The sequence below is a fragment of the Bombina bombina genome, chromosome 11 (assembly GCF_027579735.1).
Source record: "Bombina bombina isolate aBomBom1 chromosome 11, aBomBom1.pri, whole genome shotgun sequence".
NCBI classification, from domain to species: domain Eukaryota; kingdom Metazoa; phylum Chordata; class Amphibia; order Anura; family Bombinatoridae; genus Bombina; species Bombina bombina.
The window spans coordinates 181,696,543-181,718,421 of NC_069509.1; the positions used below are offsets into that span (position 1 = coordinate 181,696,543).

The 21,879-nt window shown below is 37.6% G+C and overlaps 1 protein-coding gene across 4 annotated transcripts in view; it reads right to left on the reverse strand.

The window, feature by feature from the left end:
• The window catches only part of ATF7IP2 (activating transcription factor 7 interacting protein 2), a 118,155-nt gene that overhangs the window by 17,141 nt on the left and 79,135 nt on the right, over window positions 1-21,879 (reverse strand). For 2 of the 4 annotated variants that reach the window (XM_053694914.1, XM_053694913.1), the window contains exons 9-10: window positions 21,182-21,242; window positions 5,711-5,922 (exon numbers count right to left, since the gene is read on the reverse strand). In XM_053694914.1, coding sequence (XP_053550889.1) covers window positions 5,711-5,922; window positions 21,182-21,242 — 273 coding nt within the window. Of the gene's footprint in view, window positions 1-5,710; window positions 5,923-21,181; window positions 21,255-21,879 lie in introns of all 4 variants that reach the window. The other 2 variants (XM_053694912.1, XM_053694911.1) reach the window with 1 other exon arrangement.

The window sequence follows — 21,879 nt, forward strand, 5'->3', positions numbered from 1 at the left end:
AGATATTTACGCCATATCTTATGATAGATTTTTCTAGTGACAGGCTTTCTAGCCTGTATCAAAGTATTGATGACCGAATCAGAGAATCCTCGCTTCGATAAAATCAAGCGTTCAATCTCCACGCAGTCAGCTGCAGAGAAGTTAGATCTGGATGTTGGAAAGGACCTTGAATGAGAAGGTCCTGTCTCAATGGAAGTTTCCACGGAGGCAGAGAGGACATGTCCACTAGATCCGCATACCAAGTCCTGCGTGGCCATACAGGCGCTATCAGGATCACTGATGCTCTCTCCTGTTTGATTCGAGCAATCACGCGTGGGAGAGGAGAGGAAACGGTGGAAACACATAAGCTAGGCTGAACAACCAAGGCATTTATCAATTCGGCCTGAGGATCCCTTGACCGGGATCCGTATCTTGGAAGCTTGGCATTTTGTTGAGATGCCATCAAATCCAATTCTGGTCTGCTCCATCTGAGAATCAATGAGGCAAATACCTCCGGGTGAAGTTCCCACTCCCCCGGATGAAAAATCTGTCGACTTAGAAAATCCGCTTCCCAGTTCACTACTCCTGGGATGTAGATCGCTGACAGATGACAAGAGTGGGCCTCCGCCCAACGGATTATCTTGGATACTTCTATCATCGCTAAGGAACTCCTTGTTCCCCCCTGATGATTGATATATGCCACAGTTGTGATGTTGTCCGACTGGAATCTGATAAATTTGGCTGAAGCCATCTGAGGCCACACCTGAAGCGCATTGAATATTGCTCTCAGTTCCAGAATATTGATTGGACTCAAGTGGAGTCTCTACTTCCAAACACCCTGAGCCTTCAGGGAGTTCCAAACCTTGGGACAGATGATCCGGCGACAACCACCAAAGAAGAGAGTTTCTGGTCTCTTGATCCAGATATATCTGAGGAGATAAATCCGCATAATCCCCATTCCAATGTCCGAGCATGCACAGTTGCAGTGGTCTGAGATGAAAGCGAGCAAACGTAACAATGTCCATTGCCGCTACCATTAATCCAATTACCTCCATACACTGAGCCACTGATGGCCGAGGAATGGACTGAAGTGCTCGGCAAGTATTTAGAACCTTTGATTTTCTGACCTCCGTCAAAAATATTTTCATGGCTACCGAGTCTATCAGAGTTCCCAAGAATGGAACCCTTGTCTGTGGGAGAAGTGAACTCTTCTCTATGTTCACCTTCCAGCCGTGAGTTCTCAGAAAAGACAACACTGTGTCCGTGTGAGATTTTGTCAGTTGACGCCTGAATCAGAATATCGTCCAGATAAGGCGCCACCGCTATGCCTCGCGGACTCAGAACCGCCAAAAGAGACCCTAGAACCTTTGTGAAGATTCTGGGTGCTGTGGCCAACCCGAAGGGAAGAGCCACAAACTGATAATGTTTGTCCAAGAAGGCAAACCTTAGATACGGATGATGATCCTTATGGATAGGAATATGAAGGTAAGCATCCGTCAAGTACACAGTAGTCATATATTGGCCCTCCTGGATCATTGGTAAAGTTGTTCATATTGTTTCCATCTTGAATGATGGAACTCTTAGAAATTTGTTTAGACACTTGAGGTATAAGATGGGTCTGAACGTTCCCTCTTTTTTGGTAACCACAAATAGGTTTGAGTAAAACCCCTGTCCCTGCTCCAATTTTGGAACTGGACAAATTACTCCCATAGTAAAAAGGTCTTTTACACAGCGTAAAAACACCTCTCTTTTTATCTGGTTTGCAGATAACTTTGAAAGATGAAATCTCCCTCTTGGGAGAAAGTCCTTGAATTCCAATTGATAACTGTGGGTCACTATTTCTAGTGCCCAGGGATCCTGAACATCTCTTGCCCAAGCCTTAGCAAAAAAAAAAAAAAAAAAAGAGAGAGTCTGCCCAAAACTAGATCCGGTCCCGGATCAGGGGCCGCCCCTTCATGCTGTCTTAGGAGCAGCAGGGGGCTTTTTGTATTGTTAACCCTTATTCCAGTTCTGATTGGGTCTCCAGACTGACTTAGATTGGGTAAAATTCCCTTCCTGCTTCGTGGAAGAAAAAGAAGCAGGGGGTCCTCCTTTAAAGTTCCAAAAGGAATGAAAATTATTCTGTTTACCCCTGATTTTAACCGACTTATCCTGAGGTAGGGCATGGCCTTTACCTCCTGTAATGTCAGAAATGATTTCCTTCAATTCTGGCCCGAAAAGGGTCTTACCTTTAAAGGGAATAGCTAAAATCTTATGTTTTGATGACACATCAGCAGACCAAGATTTGAGCCACAATGCTCTATGTGCTAAAAATAGCAAATCCTGCAATCTTTGCCGCTAATTTAGCAATTTGAAAAGCGGCATCAGTAATAAAAGAATTAGCTAGCTTGAGAGCCTTAATTCTATCTAAGATGTCATCTAATGGAGTCTCAACCTTAAGAGACTCTTCTAGAGCCTCAAACCAAAAAGCTGCTGCAGTAGTTACTGGAACAATGCAAGCCGTAGGTTGTTAAAGAAACCCCTGATTACCAAATTTCTTTAGTACACCCTCTAAATTCTTATCCATAGGGTCTTTGAAAGCACAACTATCCTCAATGGGTATAGTAGTACGCTTAGCTAGGGTAGATATAGATCTCTCTACCTTAGGGACCGTTTGCCATGAGTCCCGAATGGTATCTGATATGGGAAACATTTCCCTAAAATTAGGAGTGGGAGAAAACGGTATACCTGGTCTATCCCATTCCTTTCTTACAATTTCCGAAATTCTCTTAGGAACCGGAAAAACATCAGTGTAAGTAGGTACTTCCAGATATTTATCCATTTTACACAATTTCTCTGGAGAAATCATAATAGGGTCACAATCATCCAGAATCGCTAAAACCTCCCTAAGCAACAAGCGGAGGTGTTTAAGCTTAAATTTAAATGACATAGCATCCAAGGTAAAACATTCCCTGAATCTGAAATTTCACCCTCAAACAGTAATTCCCTGACCCCCAACTCAGAGCACTGTGAGGGAACATCGGAAATAGCTAATAAAGCATCAGAGGATTCAGTATTTACATTAATACCTGACCTACTGCGTTTACCCTGCAACACTGGTAATTTAGACAATACCTCTGTAAGGGTAGTTAACATAACTACAGCCATCTCCTGCAGAGTAAAAGAATTAGACGCACTAGAAGTACTTGGCGGGGAGAATTGGATGGCATATCCTGATTCTCTTCAGACTGAAAATCATCCTTAGGCACACTTTCTTGACCCAATATATGGTCTTTACAATGTAAGGCTCTTTCAGTACAAGAGTTACACAATAGCTTCTAAACACATAGAACAATGAGAATCCTCAATGTCTAACATGTTGAACAGACTAGTAATAACCACAAACGTCGTTTAAACACTTATTTATTGCATAAAATAAACTTTAGAAAAAAAACGTGTACTGCGCCTTTAAGAAAAGAAAAAGTGAACAATTTTTCCAAAATGCTCAAATAACGTTAAATTATCTCTAAATTTAACTTAAGATCGTTGGTTTATCCAAAAATTACTGCACCCAGAAGCAAGGGCAGAAATAAGGCTCTAAAGTACTTATATCAACAACTAGTCATTTTATAGACAAAAATACCCTCTGCACCTGTAGCACCTACCTGCCCCCAGGGTACTTTGAAATAACTTTCCAACACTTCAGACCAGCTTGCACAGTCCAGGAGCCACCAGTTACTGCTTGCTGCTGCCTAGCCTGAAGGAAGTGCCTATCTGAACGTGTGAAAATAGGCCCCGCCCCTTAAGGTCGATGCCGGTGTAGGCCCAAGCAGAACTGCATGGGGAAGCGGTTTTACACCTAAGTTTATACAGCTAATGTCCGTCCTATAACCCCTCAAATGCACCGGTAAACAAACATGAATGTCAAAAATAAAAACGTTATGTATCGTTTTTCTTTGAATGCCCATAGTGTCACACAATGCCCAGTCAACTATTAATTAAAACCAGGGACTCCAGTAATACCCTTTATACAATATAGGAATACTGCTTACCCCATTCCCATACAGGGAAATAAATGCCAGCCAGTTCTGATATATCAAGTCTCCTCAGAATAAAAAGGCTGCACATACTTTAATGCTGCTCGCAGCATGAAACCGGTCTCCACACTGAAGATGTCTCATGGTTACCTTCAGAAGTCTTGTGGGAACCAGCGTGGATCTTAGTTACAACTGCTAAGATCATCAACCTCAGGGCAGAAATCTTCTTTCATATCCCCCTGAGGAAAATAGAACTCACCGGGTACCATTTAAAATAAAAAACTTCTTGATTGAAGAAACTAAAACCAACACCTCACTTTACCATGTCTTCCTAGTGTAACACAGGCAAAGAGAATGACTGAGGGTGGAGGGATGGATATATATATATATATATACACATATACACACACACAGCTCTGCTGTGGTGCTCTTTGCCACTTCCTGTTAGCAGGAGATTAATATCCCACAAGTAAGGATGAAATTCGTGGACTCGTCATATCTTTGTAAAATAAATTTTATTTTTATTTAAGGCATTTACAAAATCAATGTACACACACAGTCAGACACACACAGTTATACTTGTGCAAATGCATTATCTATTGCTGCAATATACATAAACCCAAACACGCATTTCTTGAAACAATACTTCCCAAATACAATACTAAGTGCTGAAAGCCAACAGAACTAAAGGCAATAGCTAGTTGAATAAAAAAGGTTTAAACTGTAAGCTCCATGGGCAGTCTTATTATACCTCCTTAGCATGTAAGAAAACTTAATTTAGAAGTATACAGGTATATAATGGGTAACTGTAAGCTTCTCACAAATAAAGCCACAAAAAGGGATGCCCCTCCCAATCTGCTGCCCTAGGCCAGTGCCTTGTTTGCCTAGGCCAAAATATGCTCCAGAACTAAGGCGATGTGCTGATTTGGATTGCAGTAAGCAATATTGGGCTTTACTGCTCATACACTAACGAAAGCTGAATTTTTAATTTATCCGTTTGTATTAATTTTACCGGCTAACTTGATTGAGCTATAACCCTAGAGATTGCATTAGGTTTTTATTGGAGTGTGACTAGCTCCGGTTGTAACAGGGAAACTTGTACTGTTAATTGGATATATATAGCGTAAAACCAATAGAAACTGATTGACATTAGATACGAATCATAGGCCCAAAAAGTCTGCCCAAAATGTCCTAAAAGTATAAAACTTATCTATTTCATAGGATAGCCTTATGCTTATTCCAAGTATTCTTGAAGTCTCCCACAGTGTTTGTCATTTCCACCACTAATGGAAGTTTATTCCATGAATCAATCACCCTTTCTGTGAGGAAGAGCCTTCCGCAAATTATTGCTGAACCTATAGACACTCCAGACACTAAAGAGCAACACACTCACAGTTCACATACGTCAGCCTTTATATTAATGCTTGTAAACAAAGAGCAAACACTTCACACTTGTGCCAAATGGGGGATTCTCTGTATAAATCTGACTGACCCCAGATAACCCTGAATATCTGTCTGCTTAACACCAGGGTATGCTAGTCATGATCAGCAGCAGCTCATTCGCTATATAAAATACATCTAAAGTATAATCTGGGATTAGTGGTTACCAAGTATGCAAGTATGGAACCAGACTAACAGGATAGAGAGGTGGTTTTTGTACTACACAAGTGACAACATCCCAGTAGCATGTGACATTTTTCTTTTGTCATCCTCACCTCTGTTAACGATTTGTCTGCTGGATTCTGCTCAGGTCTTTTGCTTTTCTGGGTGATGCTGAGCTGCGCTGTGGGCGATGTCCCATCAGCCACATCCTTTCCCAATGAATTTTCAGCAGTTACTGACTTTGCCTCACTTGGTTTGCCAAGTGAATTTGGCGTTACCCCAAGACTCTGGCAAGATGGAGAGGATTTATCTTCTAATTTTATATCTGCAAAAGATATTGGTTTAAGACTGAATTCAGTTCTCTTCAATTAATTAAAAGTGATGGTAAATTCTCCCCTTTTTAAAACAAAATCTGTAATGTTAGTGATATTTTAGATGGAGTTTAATTTATCAGATGTAATGAAGATGCTATAACTGACTTTTTAATGTAACGCTGAAATTCAAATAGCCCGTGCTCCACCGCACACTTCAACAGTCAATTTTTCTGTGAGTTAAAGGTTTGAATTGTTCTCCAACCCGCGCTCTAGCTACAACAAAACTGCCATATGGGGAGAGCGCTGATTGGACAACAATTTAAAGGGACAGTTTATTTAAAAATGTCCCCCCACCTCTTTAATTTGTTCTCAATTATCCACTTTACCTGCTGGAGTGTATTAAATTGTTTAAGTGTTTCCATTACCCTTATATTGGCAATTGAAATAGTTTATTTAGCCTGTGGTATCCCCACCCATCCTGAAAGTTTTTGGCCTCAAGGACAAGCTGTGTTTACACAGCTAGTAGAAGAAATTACACTCCCAATGGGATATAGAAGAGAGAAGGTAATTAAATGTTAATGTTCCATTGTTCTCTCAAGTATTGGTGATTGGTTTATGGACATAAATAAGATAAAGAAGCAGCTATATGTACACAATGTGATACAGTAATATGATCTGATTATACCTACAGATATAAGATAAAGACACATCTATATGTACACAATGTGATACAGTAATGAGATCTAATTATACCTACAGATATAAGATACAGACACATGTATATGTACACAATGTGATAAAGTAATGAGATCTGATTATACCTACAGATATAAGATAAAGACACATGTATATGTACACAATGTGATACAGTAATGAGATCTGATTATACCTACAGATATAAGATAAAGACACATGTATATGTACACAATGTGATAAAGTAATGAGATCTGATTATACCTACAGATATAAGATACAGATACATGTATATGTACACAGTGTGATACAGTAATGAGATCTGATTATACCTACAGATATAAGACACAGACACATGTATATGTACACAATGTGATACAGTAATGAGATCTGATTATACCTACAGATATAAGACACAGACACATGTATATGTACACAATGTGATACAGTAATGAGATCTGATTATACCTACAGATACAAGATAAAGACACATGTATATGTACACAATGTGATACAGTAATGAGATCTGATTATACCTACAGATATAAGACACAGACACATGTATATGTACACAATGTGATACAGTAATGAGATCTGATTATACCTACAGATATAAGATACAGACACATGTATATGTACATAATGTGATAAAGTAATGAGATCTGATTATACCTACAGATATAAGATACAGACACATGTATATGTACACAGTGTGATACAGTAATGAGATCTGATTATACCTACAGATATAAGATAAAGACACATGTATATGTACACAGTGTGATAAAGTAATGAGATCTGATTATACCTACAGATATAAGATAAAGACACATGTATATGTACACAATGTGATAAAGTAATGAGATCTGATTATACCTACAGATATAAGATAAAGACACATGTATATGTACACAGTGTGATAAAGTAATGAGATCTGATTATACCTACAGATATAAGATACAGACACATGTATATGTACACAGTGTGATACAGTAATGAGATCTGATTATACCTACAGATATAAGATAAAGACACATGTATATGTACACAGTGTGATACAGTAATGAGATCTGATTATACCTACAGATATAAGATACAGACACATGTATATGTACACAATGTGATAAAGTAATGAGATCTGATTATACCTACAGATATAAGATACAGACACATGTATATGTACACAATGTGATAAAGTAATGAGATCTGATTATACCTACAGATATAAGATACAGACACGTATATGTACACAGTGTGATACAGTAATGAGATCTGATTCTACCTACAGATATAAGATACAGATACATGTATATGTACACAATGTGATACAGTAATGAGATCTGATTATACCTACAGATATAAGATACAGATACATGTATATGTACACAATGTGATACAGTAATGAGATCTGATTATACCTACAGATATAAGATACAGATACATGTATATGTACACAATGTGATAAAGTAATGAGATCTGATTATACCTACAGATATAAGACACAGACCAATGTATATGTACACAGTGTGATACAGTAATGAGATCTGATTATACCTACAGATATAAGATACAGATACATGTATATGTACACAATGTGATACAGTAATGAGATCTGATTATACCTACAGATATAAGATACAGATACATGTATATGTACACAATGTGATACAATAATGAGATCTGATTATACCTACAGATATAAGATAAAGATACATGTATATGTACACAATGTGATACAGTAATGAGATCTAATTATACCTACAGATATAAGATACAGACACATGTATAACATAATTTATGCTTACCTGATAAATTCCTTTCTTCTGTTGTGTGATCAGTCCACGGGTCATCATTACTTCTGGGATATTATCTGCTCCCCTACAGGAAGTGCAAGAGGATTCACCCAGCAGAGTTGCTATATAGCTCCTCCCCTCTACGTCACCTCCAGTCATTCGACCAAAGACCAACGAGAAAGGAGAAGCCAAGGGTGAAGTGGTGACTGAATTATAATTTAAAAAATATTTACCTGCCTTAAAAAAAACAGGGCGGGCCGTGGACTGATCACACAACAGAAGAAAGGAATTTATCAGGTAAGCATAAATTATGTTTTCTTCTGTTATGTGTGATCAGTCCACGGGTCATCATTACTTCTGGGATACCAATACCAAAGCAAAAGTACACGGATGACGGGAGGGATAGGCAGGCTCATTATACAGAAGGAACCACTGCCTGAAGAACCTTTCTCCCAAAAATAGCCTCCGAAGAAGCAAAAGTGTCAAATTTGTAAAATTTTGAAAAAGTATGAAGCGAAGACCAAGTTGCAGCCTTGCAAATCTGTTCAACAGAGGCCTCATTCTTAAAGGCCCAAGTGGAAGCCACAGCTCTAGTGGAATGAGCTGTAATTCTTTCAGGAGGCTGCTGTCCAGCAGTCTCATAGGCTAAACGTATTATGCTGCGAAGCCAAAAAGAGAGAGAGGTAGCAGAAGCTTTTTGACCTCTCCTCTGTCCAGAATAAACGACAAACAGGGAAGAAGTTTGGCGAAAATCTTTAGTTGCCTGCAAGTAGAACTTGAGGGCACGAACTACATCCAGATTGTGTAGAAGACGTTCCTTCTTTGAAGAAGGATTTGGACACAAGGATGGAACAACAATCTCTTGATTGATATTCCTGTTAGAGACAACCTTAGGTAAGAACCCAGGTTTAGTACGCAGAACTACCTTGTCTGAGTGAAAGATCAGATAAGGAGAATCACAATGTAGGGCTGATAACTCAGAGACTCTTCGAGCCGAGGAAATAGCCATTAAAAATAGAACTTTCCAAGATAACAATTTTATATCAATGGAATGAAGGGGTTCAAACGGAACACCCTGTAAAACGTTAAGAACTAAGTTTAAACTCCATGGCGGAGCAACAGTTTTAAACACAGGCTTGATCCTAGCTAAAGCCTGACAAAAGGCCTGGATGTCTGAATTTTCTGACAGACGCCTGTGTAACAAGATGGACAGAGCTGAGATCTGTCCCTTTAATGAGCTAGCCGATAAACCCTTTTCTAAACCTTCTTGTAGAAAAGACAATATCCTAGGAATCCTAACCTTACTCCAGGAGTAATCTTTGGATTCACACCAGTATAGGTATTTACGCCATATTTTATGGTAAATCTTTCTGGTAACAGGCTTCCTAGCCTGTATCAGGGTATCAATAACCGACTCAGAAAAACCACGTTTTGATAAAATCAAGCGTTCAATTTCCAAGCAGTCAGCTTCAGAGAAGTTAGACTTTGATGTTTGAATGGACCCTGAATCAGAAGGTCCTGTCTTAGAGGTAGAGACCAAGGCGGACAGGATGACATGTCCACTAGATCTGCATACCAAGTCCTGCGCGGCCATGCAGGCGCTATTAGAATCACTGATGCTCTCTCCTGTTTGATCTTGGCAATCAATCGAGGAAGCAGCGGGAAGGGTGGAAACACATAAGCCATCCTGAAGTTCCAAGGTGCTGTCAAAGCATCTATCAGAACCGCTCCCGGATCCCTGGATCTGGATCCGTAGCGAGGAAGTTTGGCGTTCTGGCGAGACGCCATGAGATCTATCTCTGGTTTGCCCCAACGTCGAAGTATTTGGGCAAAGACCTCCGGATGAAGTTCCCACTCCCCCGGATGAAGAGTCTGGCGACTCAGGAAATCCGCCTCCCAGTTCTCCACTCCCGGGATGTGGATTGCTGACAGGTGGCAAGAGTGAGACTCTGCCCAGCGAATTATCTTTGATACTTCTATCATCGCTAGGGAGCTTCTTGTCCCTCCCTGATGGTTGATGTAAGCTACAGTCGTGATGTTGTCCGACTGAAACCTGATGAACCCCCGAGTCTTTAACTGGGGCCAAGCTAGAAGGGCATTGAGAACTGCTCTCAATTCCAGAATGTTTATTGGCAGGAGACTTTCCTCCTGACTCCATTGTCCCTGAGCCTTCAGAGAATTCCAGACAGCGCCCCAACCTAGAAGGCTGGCGTCTGTTGTTACAATTGTCCAGTCCGGCCTGCTGAACGGCATCCCCCTGGACAGATGTGGCCGAGAAAGCCACCATAGAAGAGAGTTTCTGGTCTCTTGATCCAGATTCAGAGTGGGGGACAAATCTGAGTAATCCCCATTCCACTGACTCAGCATGCACAATTGCAGCGGTCTGAGATGTAGACGTGCAAAGGGTACTATGTCCATTGCTGCTACCATTAAGCCGATCACCTCCATGCATTGAGCTACTGACGGGAGTTGAATGGAATGAAGGACACGGCATGCATTTAGAAGCTTTGTTAATCTGTCCTCTGTCAGATAAATCTTCATTTCTACAGAATCTATAAGAGTCCCCAAGAATGGAACTCTTGTGAGAGGCAAGAGAGAACTCTTCTTTTCGTTCACTTTCCATCCATGCGACCTTAGAAATGCCAGAACTAACTCTGTATGAGACTTGGCAGTTTGAAAGCTTGAAGCTTGTATCAGAATGTCGTCTAGGTACGGAGCTACCGAAATTCCTCGCGGTCTCAGAACCGCTAGAAGGGCACCCAGAACCTTTGTGAAGATTCTTGGAGCCGTAGCCAATCCGAATGGAAGGGCTACAAACTGGTAATGCCTGTCTAAGAAGGCAAACCTTAGATACCGGTAATGATCTTTGTGAATCGGTATGTGAAGGTAAGCATCCTTTAAATCCACTGTGGTCATGTACTGACCCTTTTGGATCATGGGTAAGATTGTCCGAATAGTTTCCATTTTGAACGATGGAACTCTTAGGAATTTGTTTAGGATCTTTAAATCCAAGATTGGCCTGAAAGTTCCCTCTTTTTTGGGAACCACAAACAGGTTTGAGTAAAACCCTTGTCCCTGTTCCGACCGCGGAACCGGATGGATCACTCCCATTAATAATAGATCTTGTACACAGCGTAGAAACGCGTCTTTCTTTATTTGGTTTGTTGACAACCTTGACAGGTGAAATCTCCCTCTTGGAGGAGATAATTTGAAGTCTAGAAGGTATCCCTGAGATATGATCTCTAGCGCCCAGGGATCCTGGACATCTCTTGCCCAAGCCTGGGCGAAGAGAGAGAGTCTGCCCCCCACTAGATCCGGTCCCGGATCGGGGGCCCTCGGTTCATGCTGTCTTTGAGGCAGCAGCAGGTTTACTGGCCTGCTTGCCCTTGTTCCAGGACTGGTTAGGCTTCCAGCCTTGTCTGTAACGAGCAACAGTTCCTCCCTGTTTTGGAGCAGTGGAGGGTGGCGCTGCTCCTGCTTTGAAATTCCGAAAGGGACGAAAATTAGACTGTCTAGCCTTAGCTTTGGCTTTGTCTTGAGGTAGAGCGTGGCCCTTACCTCCTGTAATGTCAGCAATAATTTCTTTCAAACCGGGCCCAAATAAAGTTTGCCCCTTGAAAGGTATATTAAGTAATTTGGACTTAGAAGTTACATCAGCCGACCAGGATTTTAGCCACAGCGCCCTGCGTGCCTGAATGGCGAATCCTGAATTCTTAGCCGTAAGTTTGGTTAAATGTACTACGGCCTCCGAAATGAATGAATTAGCTAGTTTAAGGACTCTAAGCCTGTCCGTAATGTCGTCCAGCGTAGCTGAACTGAGGTTCTCTTCTAGAGACTCAATCCAAAATGCTGCCGCAGCCGAGATCGGCGCGATGCATGCAAGGGGTTGCAATATAAAACCTTGTTGAACAAACATTTTCTTAAGGTAACCCTCTAATTTTTTATCCATAGGATCTGAAAAAGCACAGCTATCCTCCACCGGGATAGTGGTACGCTTAGCTAAAGTAGAAACTGCTCCCTCCACCTTAGGGACCGTTTGCCATAAGTCCCGTGTGGTGGCGTCTATAGGAAACATCTTTCTAAATATTGGAGGGGGTGAGAACGGCACACCGGGTCTGTCCCACTCCTTAGTAACAATTTCAGTTAATCTCTTAGGTATAGGAAAAACGTCAGTACTCGCCGGTACCGCAAAGTATTTATCCAACCTACACATTTTCTCTGGTATTGCAACAGCGTTACAATCGTTGAGAGCTGCTAAGACCTCCCCTAGTAATACACGGAGGTTTTCCAATTTAAACTTAAAATTTGAAATATCTGAATCCAATCTGTTTGGATCAGAACCGTCACCTACAGAATGAAGCTCTCCGTCCTCATGCTCTGCAAGCTGTGACGCAGTATCAGACATGGCCCTAGAATTATCAGCGCACTCTGTTCTCACCCCAGAGTGATCACGCTTGCCTCTTAGTTCTGGTAATTTAGCCAAAACTTCAGTCATAACAGTAGCCATATCTTGTAATGTTATCTGTAATGGCTGCCCAGATGTACTAGGCGCCATAACATCACGCACCTCCCGGGCGGGAGATGCAGGTACTGACACGTGAGGCGAGTTAGTCGGCATAACTCTCCCCTCGCTGTTTGGTGAAATTTGTTCAATTTGTACAGATTGGCTTTTATTTAAGGTAGCATCAATACAGCTAGTACATAAATTTCTATTGGGCTCCACCTTGGCATTGGAACAAATGACACAGGTATCTTCCTCTGAATCAGACATGTTTAACACACTAGCAAGAAACATGCAACTCGGTTACAAGTTTATTTAATAAAAACGTATTGTGCCTCAAAAACACTAAACGATTAAATGACAGTTGAAATAATGAACTGAAAAACAGTTATAGCATCACTCTTAACAAACAACACAACTTTTTAGCAAAGGTTTGTTCCCATTAGTAAAATAACACTAATTAAATTTTAAACATAAAAATTACAGAGCAACGTTTTAAATCACAGTCACTATTAAATCTCACAGCTCTGCTGAGAGAATCTACTTCCCTTCAAAGAAGTTTGAAGACCCCAGAGTTCTGTCAAAGATGAACCGGATCATGCAGAAAATATAAGTGTAACTGACTGAAAATTTTTTTGATGCGTAGCAAAGAGCGCCAAAAAACGGCCCCTCCCCCTCACACACAGCAGTGAGAGAGAAACGAAACTGTCATAATCAAAACAAGCAGACTGCCAAGTGGAAAAAATAATGCCCAAATATTTATTCACTCAGTACCTCAGAAATGCAAACGATTCTACATTCCAGCAAAAACGTTTAACATGAATTAAATACCTATTAAAAGGTTTAATGTACTTTTACAGAGTAATTCCGGTGAAATACCATCCCCAGAATACTGAAGTGTAGAGTATACATACATGTCATTATATCGGTATAGCAGGATTTTCTCATCAATTCCATTCAGAAAATAAAAACTGCTACATACCTCAATGCAGATTCAACTGCCCGCTGTCCCCTGATCTGAAGCTTTTACCTCCCTCAGATGGCCGAGAAACAGCAATATGATCTTAACTACTCCGGTTAAAATCATAATAAAAAACTCTGGTAGATTCTTCTTCAAACTCTGCCAGAGAAGTAATAACACGCTCCGGTGCTATTGTAAAATAACAAACTTTTGATTGAAGTTATAAAAACTAAGTATAATCACCATAGTCCTCTCACACCTCCTATCTAGTCTTTGGGTGCAAGAGAATGACTGGAGGTGACGTAGAGGGGAGGAGCTATATAGCAACTCTGCTGGGTGAATCCTCTTGCACTTCCTGTAGGGGAGCAGATAATATCCCAGAAGTAATGATGACCCGTGGACTGATCACACATAACAGAAGAAATGTACACAATGTGATAAAGTAATGAGATCTGATTATACCTACAGATATAAGATAAAGACACATGTATATGTACACAATGTGATACAGTAATGAGATCTGATTATACCTACAGATATAAGATAACGACACATGTATATGTACACAATGTGATACAGTAATGAGATCTGATTATACCTACAGATATAAGATAAAGACACATGTATATGTACACAATGTGATACAGTAATATGATCTGATTATACCTACAGATATAAGATAAATACACATGTATATGTACACAATGTGATAAAGTAATGAGATCTGATTATACCTACAGATATAAGATAAAGACACATGTTTATGTACACAGTGTGATACAGTAATTAGATCTGATTATACCTACAGATATAAGATAGACACATGAATATGTACACAGTGTGATACAGTAATGAGATCTGATTATACCTACAGATATAAGATAAAGAAGCAGGTATATGTACACAATGTGATACAGTAATATGATCTGATTATACCTACAGATATAAGATAAAGACACATCTATATGTACACAATGTGATACAGTAATGAGATCTAATTATACCTACAGATATAAGATACAGACACATGTATATGTACACAATGTGATAAAGTAATGAGATCTGATTATACCTACAGATATAAGATAAAGACACATGTATATGTACACAATGTGATACAGTAATGAGATCTGATTATACCTACAGATATAAGATAAAGACACATGTATATGTACACAATGTGATAAAGTAATGAGATCTGATTATACCTACAGATATAAGATACAGATACATGTATATGTACACAGTGTGATACAGTAATGAGATCTGATTATACCTACAGATATAAGACACAGACACATGTATATGTACACAATGTGATACAGTAATGAGATCTGATTATACCTACAGATATAAGACACAGACACATGTATATGTACACAATGTGATACAGTAATGAGATCTGATTATACCTACAGATATAAGATACAGACACATGTATATGTACACAGTGTGATACAGTAATGAGATCTGATTATACCTACAGATATAAGATAAAGACACATGTATATGTACACAGTGTGATAAAGTAATGAGATCTGATTATACCTACAGATATAAGATAAAGACACATGTATATGTACACAATGTGATAAAGTAATGAGATCTGATTATACCTACAGATATAAGATAAAGACACATGTATATGTACACAGTGTGATAAAGTAATGAGATCTGATTATACCTACAGATATAAGATACAGACACATGTATATGTACACAGTGTGATACAGTAATGAGATCTGATTATACCTACAGATATAAGATAAAGACACATGTATATGTACACAGTGTGATACAGTAATGAGATCTGATTATACCTACAGATATAAGATACAGACACATGTATATGTACACAATGTGATAAAGTAATGAGATCTGATTATACCTACAGATATAAGATACAGACACATGTATATGTACACAATGTGATAAAGTAATGAGATCTGATTATACCTACAGATATAAGATACAGACACGTATATGTACAGTGTGATACAGTAATGAGATCTGATTATACCTACAGATATAAGATACAGATACATGTATATGTACACAATGTGATACAGTAATGAGATCTGATTATACCTACAGATATAAGATACAGATACATGTATATGTACACAATGTGATACAGTAATGAGATCTGATTATACCTACAGATATAAGATACAGATACATGTATATGTACACAATGTGATAAAGTAATGAGATCTGATTATACCTACAGATATAAGACACAGACCAATGTATATGTACACAGTGTGATACAGTAATGAGATCTGATTATACCTACAGATAAAAGATAAAGACACGTGTATATGTACACAATGTGATACAGTAATGAGATCTGATTATACCTACAGATATAAGATACAGACACATCTATATGTACACAATGTGATACAGTAATGAGATCTGATTATACCTACAGATATAAGATAAAGACACATGTATATGTACACAATGTGATACAGTAATGAGATCTGATTATACCTACAGATATAAGATAAAGACACATGTATATGTACACAATGTGATACAATAATGAGATCTGATTATACCTACAGATATAAGACAGACACATGTATATGTACACAGTGTGATAAAGTAATGAGATCTGATTATACCTACAGATATAAGATAACGACACATGTATATGTACACAATGTGATACAGTAATGAGATCTGATTATACCTACAGATATAAGATAAAGACACATGTATATGTACACAATGTGATACAGTAATATGATCTGATTATACCTACAGATATAAGATAAATACACATGTATATGTACACAATGTGATAAAGTAATGAGATCTGATTATACCTACAGATATAAGATAAAGACACATGTTTATGTACACAGTGTGATACAGTAATTAGATCTGATTATACCTACAGATATAAGATACAGACACATGAATATGTACACAGTGTGATACAGTAATGAGATCTGATTATACCTACAGATATAAGATACAGACACATGTATATGTACACAATGTGATAAAGTAATGAGATCTGATTATACCTACAGATATAAGATACAGACACATGTATATGTACACAATGTGATAAAGTAATGAGATCTGATTATACCTACAGATATAAGATACAGACACGTATATGTACACAGTGTGATACAGTAATGAGATCTGATTATACCTACAGATATAAGATACAGATACATGTATATGTACACAATGTGATACAGTAATGAGATCTGATTATACCTACAGATATAAGATACAGATACATGTATATGTACACAATGTGATACAGTAATGAGATCTGATTATACCTACAGATATAAGATACAGATACATGTATATGTACACAATGTGATACAGTAATGAGATCTGATTATACCTACAGATATAAGATACAGATACATGTATATGTACACAATGTGATACAGTAATGAGATCTGATTATACCTACAGATATAAGATACAGATACATGTATATGTACACAATGTGATAAAGTAATGAGATCTGATTATACCTACAGATATAAGACACAGACCAATGTATATGTACACAGTGTGATACAGTAATGAGATCTGATTATACCTACAGATAAAAGATAAAGACACGTGTATATGTACACAATGTGATACAGTAATGAGATCTGATTATACCTACAGATATAAGATACAGACACATGTATATGTACACAATGTGATACAGTAATGAGATCTGATTATACCTACAGATATAAGATACAGACACATCTATATGTACACAATGTGATACAGTAATGAGATCTGATTATACCTACAGATATAAGATAAAGACACATGTATATGTACACAATGTGATACAGTAATGAGATCTGATTATACCTACAGATATAAGATACAGACACATGTATATGTACACAATGTGATAAAGTAATGAGATCTGATTATACCTACAGATATAAGATAAAGACACATGTATATGTACATAATGTGATACAGTAATGAGATCTGATTATACCTACAGATATACAATAGGCACATGTATATGTACACAATGTGATAAAGTAATGAGATCTGATTATACCTACAGATATAAGATACAGACACATGTATATGTACACAGTGTGATACAGTAATGAGATCTGATTATACCTACAGATATAAGATACAGACACATGTATATGTACACAATGTGATAAAGTAATGAGATCTGATTATACCTACAGATATAAGATAGACACATGTATATGTACACAATGTGACACAGTAATGAGATCTGATTATACCTACAGATATAAGATAAAGACACATGTATATGTACACAATGTGACACAGTAATGAGATCTGATTATACCTACAGATAAAAGATAAAGACATGTATATGTACACAATGTGATGAAGTAACGAGATCTGATTATACCTACAGATATAAGATAAAGACACATGTATATGTACACAATGTGATACAGTAATGAGATCTGATTATACCTACAGATATAAGATACAGACACATGTATATGTACACAATGTGACACAGTAATGAGATCTGATTATACCTACAGATAAAAGATAAAGACATGTATATGTACACAGTGTGATACAGTAATGAGATCTGATTATACCTACAGATATAAGATAAAGACACATGTATATGTACACAATGTGACACAGTAATGAGATCTGATTATACCTACAGATAAAAGATAAAGACATGTATATGTACACAATGTGATGAAGTAACGAGATCTGATTATACCTACAGATATAAGATACAGACACATGTATATGTACACAATGTTATAAAGTAATGAGATCTGATTATACCTACAGATATAAGAGACACATGTATATGTACACAGTGTGATACAGTAATGAGATCTGATTATACCTACAGATATAAGAGACACATGTATATGTACACAGTGTGATACAGTAATGAGATCTGATTATACCTACATATATAAGATACAGACACATGTATATGTACACAGTGTGATACAGTAATGAGATCTGATTATACCTACAGATATAAGATAAAGAAGCAGGTATATGTACACAGTGTGATACAGTAATGAGATCTGATTATACCTACAGATATAAGATACAGATACATGTATATGTACACAGTGTGATACAGTAATGAGATCTGATTATACCTACAGATATAAGATACAGACATGTATATGTACACAATGTGATACAGTAATATGATCTGATTATACCTACATATATAAGATAAAGACACATGTATATGTACACAATGTGATACAGTAATGAGATCTGATTATACCTACAGATATAAGATAAAGACACATGTATATGTACACAGTGTGATACAGTAATGAGATCTGATTATACCTACAGATATAAGATAAAGACACATGTATATGTACACAGTGTGATACAGTAATGAGATCTGATTATACCTACAGATATAAGATAAAGACACATGTATATGTACACAATGTGATACAGTAATAAGATCTGATTATACCTACAGATATAAGATACAGACACATGTATATAAACACAATGTGATACAGTAATGAGATCTGATTATACCTACAGATATAAGATAAAGAAGCAGGTATATGTACACAGTGTGATACAGTAATGAGATCTGATTATACCTACAGATATAATATAAAGACACATGTATATGTACACAGTGTGATGCAGTAATGAGATCTAATTATACCTACAGATATAAGATACAGACACATGTATATGTACAGTGTGATACAGTAATGAGATCTGATTATACCTACAGATATAAGATACAGACACATGTATATGTACACAATGTGATAAAGTAATGAGATCTGATTATACCTACAGATAAAAGATAAAGACATGTATATGTACACAATGTGATGAAGTAACGAGATCTGATTATACCTACAGATATAAGATACAGACACATGTATATGTACACAATGTTATAAAGTAATGAGATCTGATTATACCTACAGATATAAGATAAAGACACATGTATATGTACACAGTGTGATACAGTAATGAGATCTGATTATACCTACAGATATAAGATAAACACACATGTATATGTACACAGTGTGATACAGTAATGAGATCTGATTATACCTACAGATATAAGATAAACACACATGTATATGTACACAGTGTGATAAAGTAATGAGATCTGATTATACCTACAGATATAAGATAAAGACACATGTATATGTACACAATGTGATAAAGTAATGAGATCTGATTATACCTACAGATATAATATAAAGACACATGTATATGTACACAATGTGATAAAGTAATGAGATCTGATTATACCTACAGATATAAGATAAACACACATGTATATGTACACAGTGTGATAAAGTAATGAGATCTGATTATACCTACAGATATAAGATAAAGACACATGTATATGTACACAGTGTGATTAAAAGCTCAACCCATTTTATTAGGTTGTAAAAACACAAAATCAGCTAATTCATATACATAAATAAACCTTAAAGCAAATATCGTACATTTTATACTCTGCAGCTGATAAAACAAGTAATTGGAAACACATTAAGGGAAAAACAATAGTATATTGTTCCTTTAAAGCTTAATTGCAAAATAAGTCAGCTGAAATGTAATAAAAAGTGACTGTTAAACCCTTTAATAAGTGGGCCAATTAATTTAACAATTGAAATCACGCGATTGCGCATACAATTGTCATGCGCATTAGCGGGTGCACAAGACAACAGATTGCTGCCAGCAGTAACGTGCATTAGCGGGTGCGCAAGACAACAGATTGCTGCCAGCAGTAACGTGCATTAGCAGGTGCACAAGACAACAGATTGCTGCCAGCAGTAACGTGCATTAGCGGGTGCGCAAGACAACAGATTGCTGCCAGCAGTAATGTGCATTAGCGGGTGCGCTTGACAACAGATTGCTGCCAGCAGTAATGTGCATTAGCGGGTGCACAAGACAACAGATTGCTGCCAGCAGTAACGTGCATTAGCGGGTGCGCATGACAACAGATTGCTGCCATCAGTAACGTGCATTAGCAGGTGCGCATGACAACAGATTGCTGCCAGCAGTAATGTGCATTAGCAGGTGCGCATGACAACAGATTGCTGCCAGCAGTAATGTGCATTAGCGGATGCGCATGACAACAGATTGCTGCCAGCAGTAACGTGCATTAAATCGATAAAAAGGGAAAAAAGTTTGGATGTATCTTCATAAGGTAATTTATCTCCAGCAGAGTTTGATTTAATAAAAAACTCAAGAACACACGACTGAACGTTTAACATAAGTTACTATCACTAATGCATGTGTAAATCAGAAGGGACTGGGGAAATGTAATAAGCATAAATAATTTCACAAACCTTTAATGTCTTTTTGTTCCTTTACTGCTGTAAAATCAGTTACAGTGCTTTTCCGCTTATCCTGCAAAGAAATCTTTTACAAAAAAAAAAATCTGCATTTAAAAAAACAAGGTTACTACTCCAGAATTGTTTTTTAAAAAGACAGATAATCCCTTTATTACCTATTTCCCAGTTTTGCTTAACCAACAGTTATATTAATACACTTTTTACCTCTGTGATAACCTTGTATCTAAGCCTCTGCAGACTGACCCCTTATCTCAGTTCTCTTGACAGAAAGACTTTTAGCCAGTGTCCTCTCATAAGTAACTCCACAGGAGTGAACACAATGATATCTATATGGCACAAAAACTAGCGATGTCTAGCTGTGAAAAACTTAAAATGCACTGAGATAAGAGGTGGCCTTCAAGAGCTTAGAATTGATATGAACCTACCTAGGTTTAGCTTTTAAACAGCTTAACAAAGAAACCCAAGAGAATAAAGAAAATTCAATGATAAAAGTAAATAGGAAAATTGTGTGCACTATCTAATCAAAATTAAAAAACGCTCATGGTTCAGGTTTAATAGCAAACACTAATCTATTAGTTTTTTATTTGATTTGAACGAGACCAGGACTAATATTTCACTAAAGTTATTAAATGTTCAAGATGGGTCACACAAACTAAATGTGGCATTATGCACAATAGGTGGTGCACAACAAC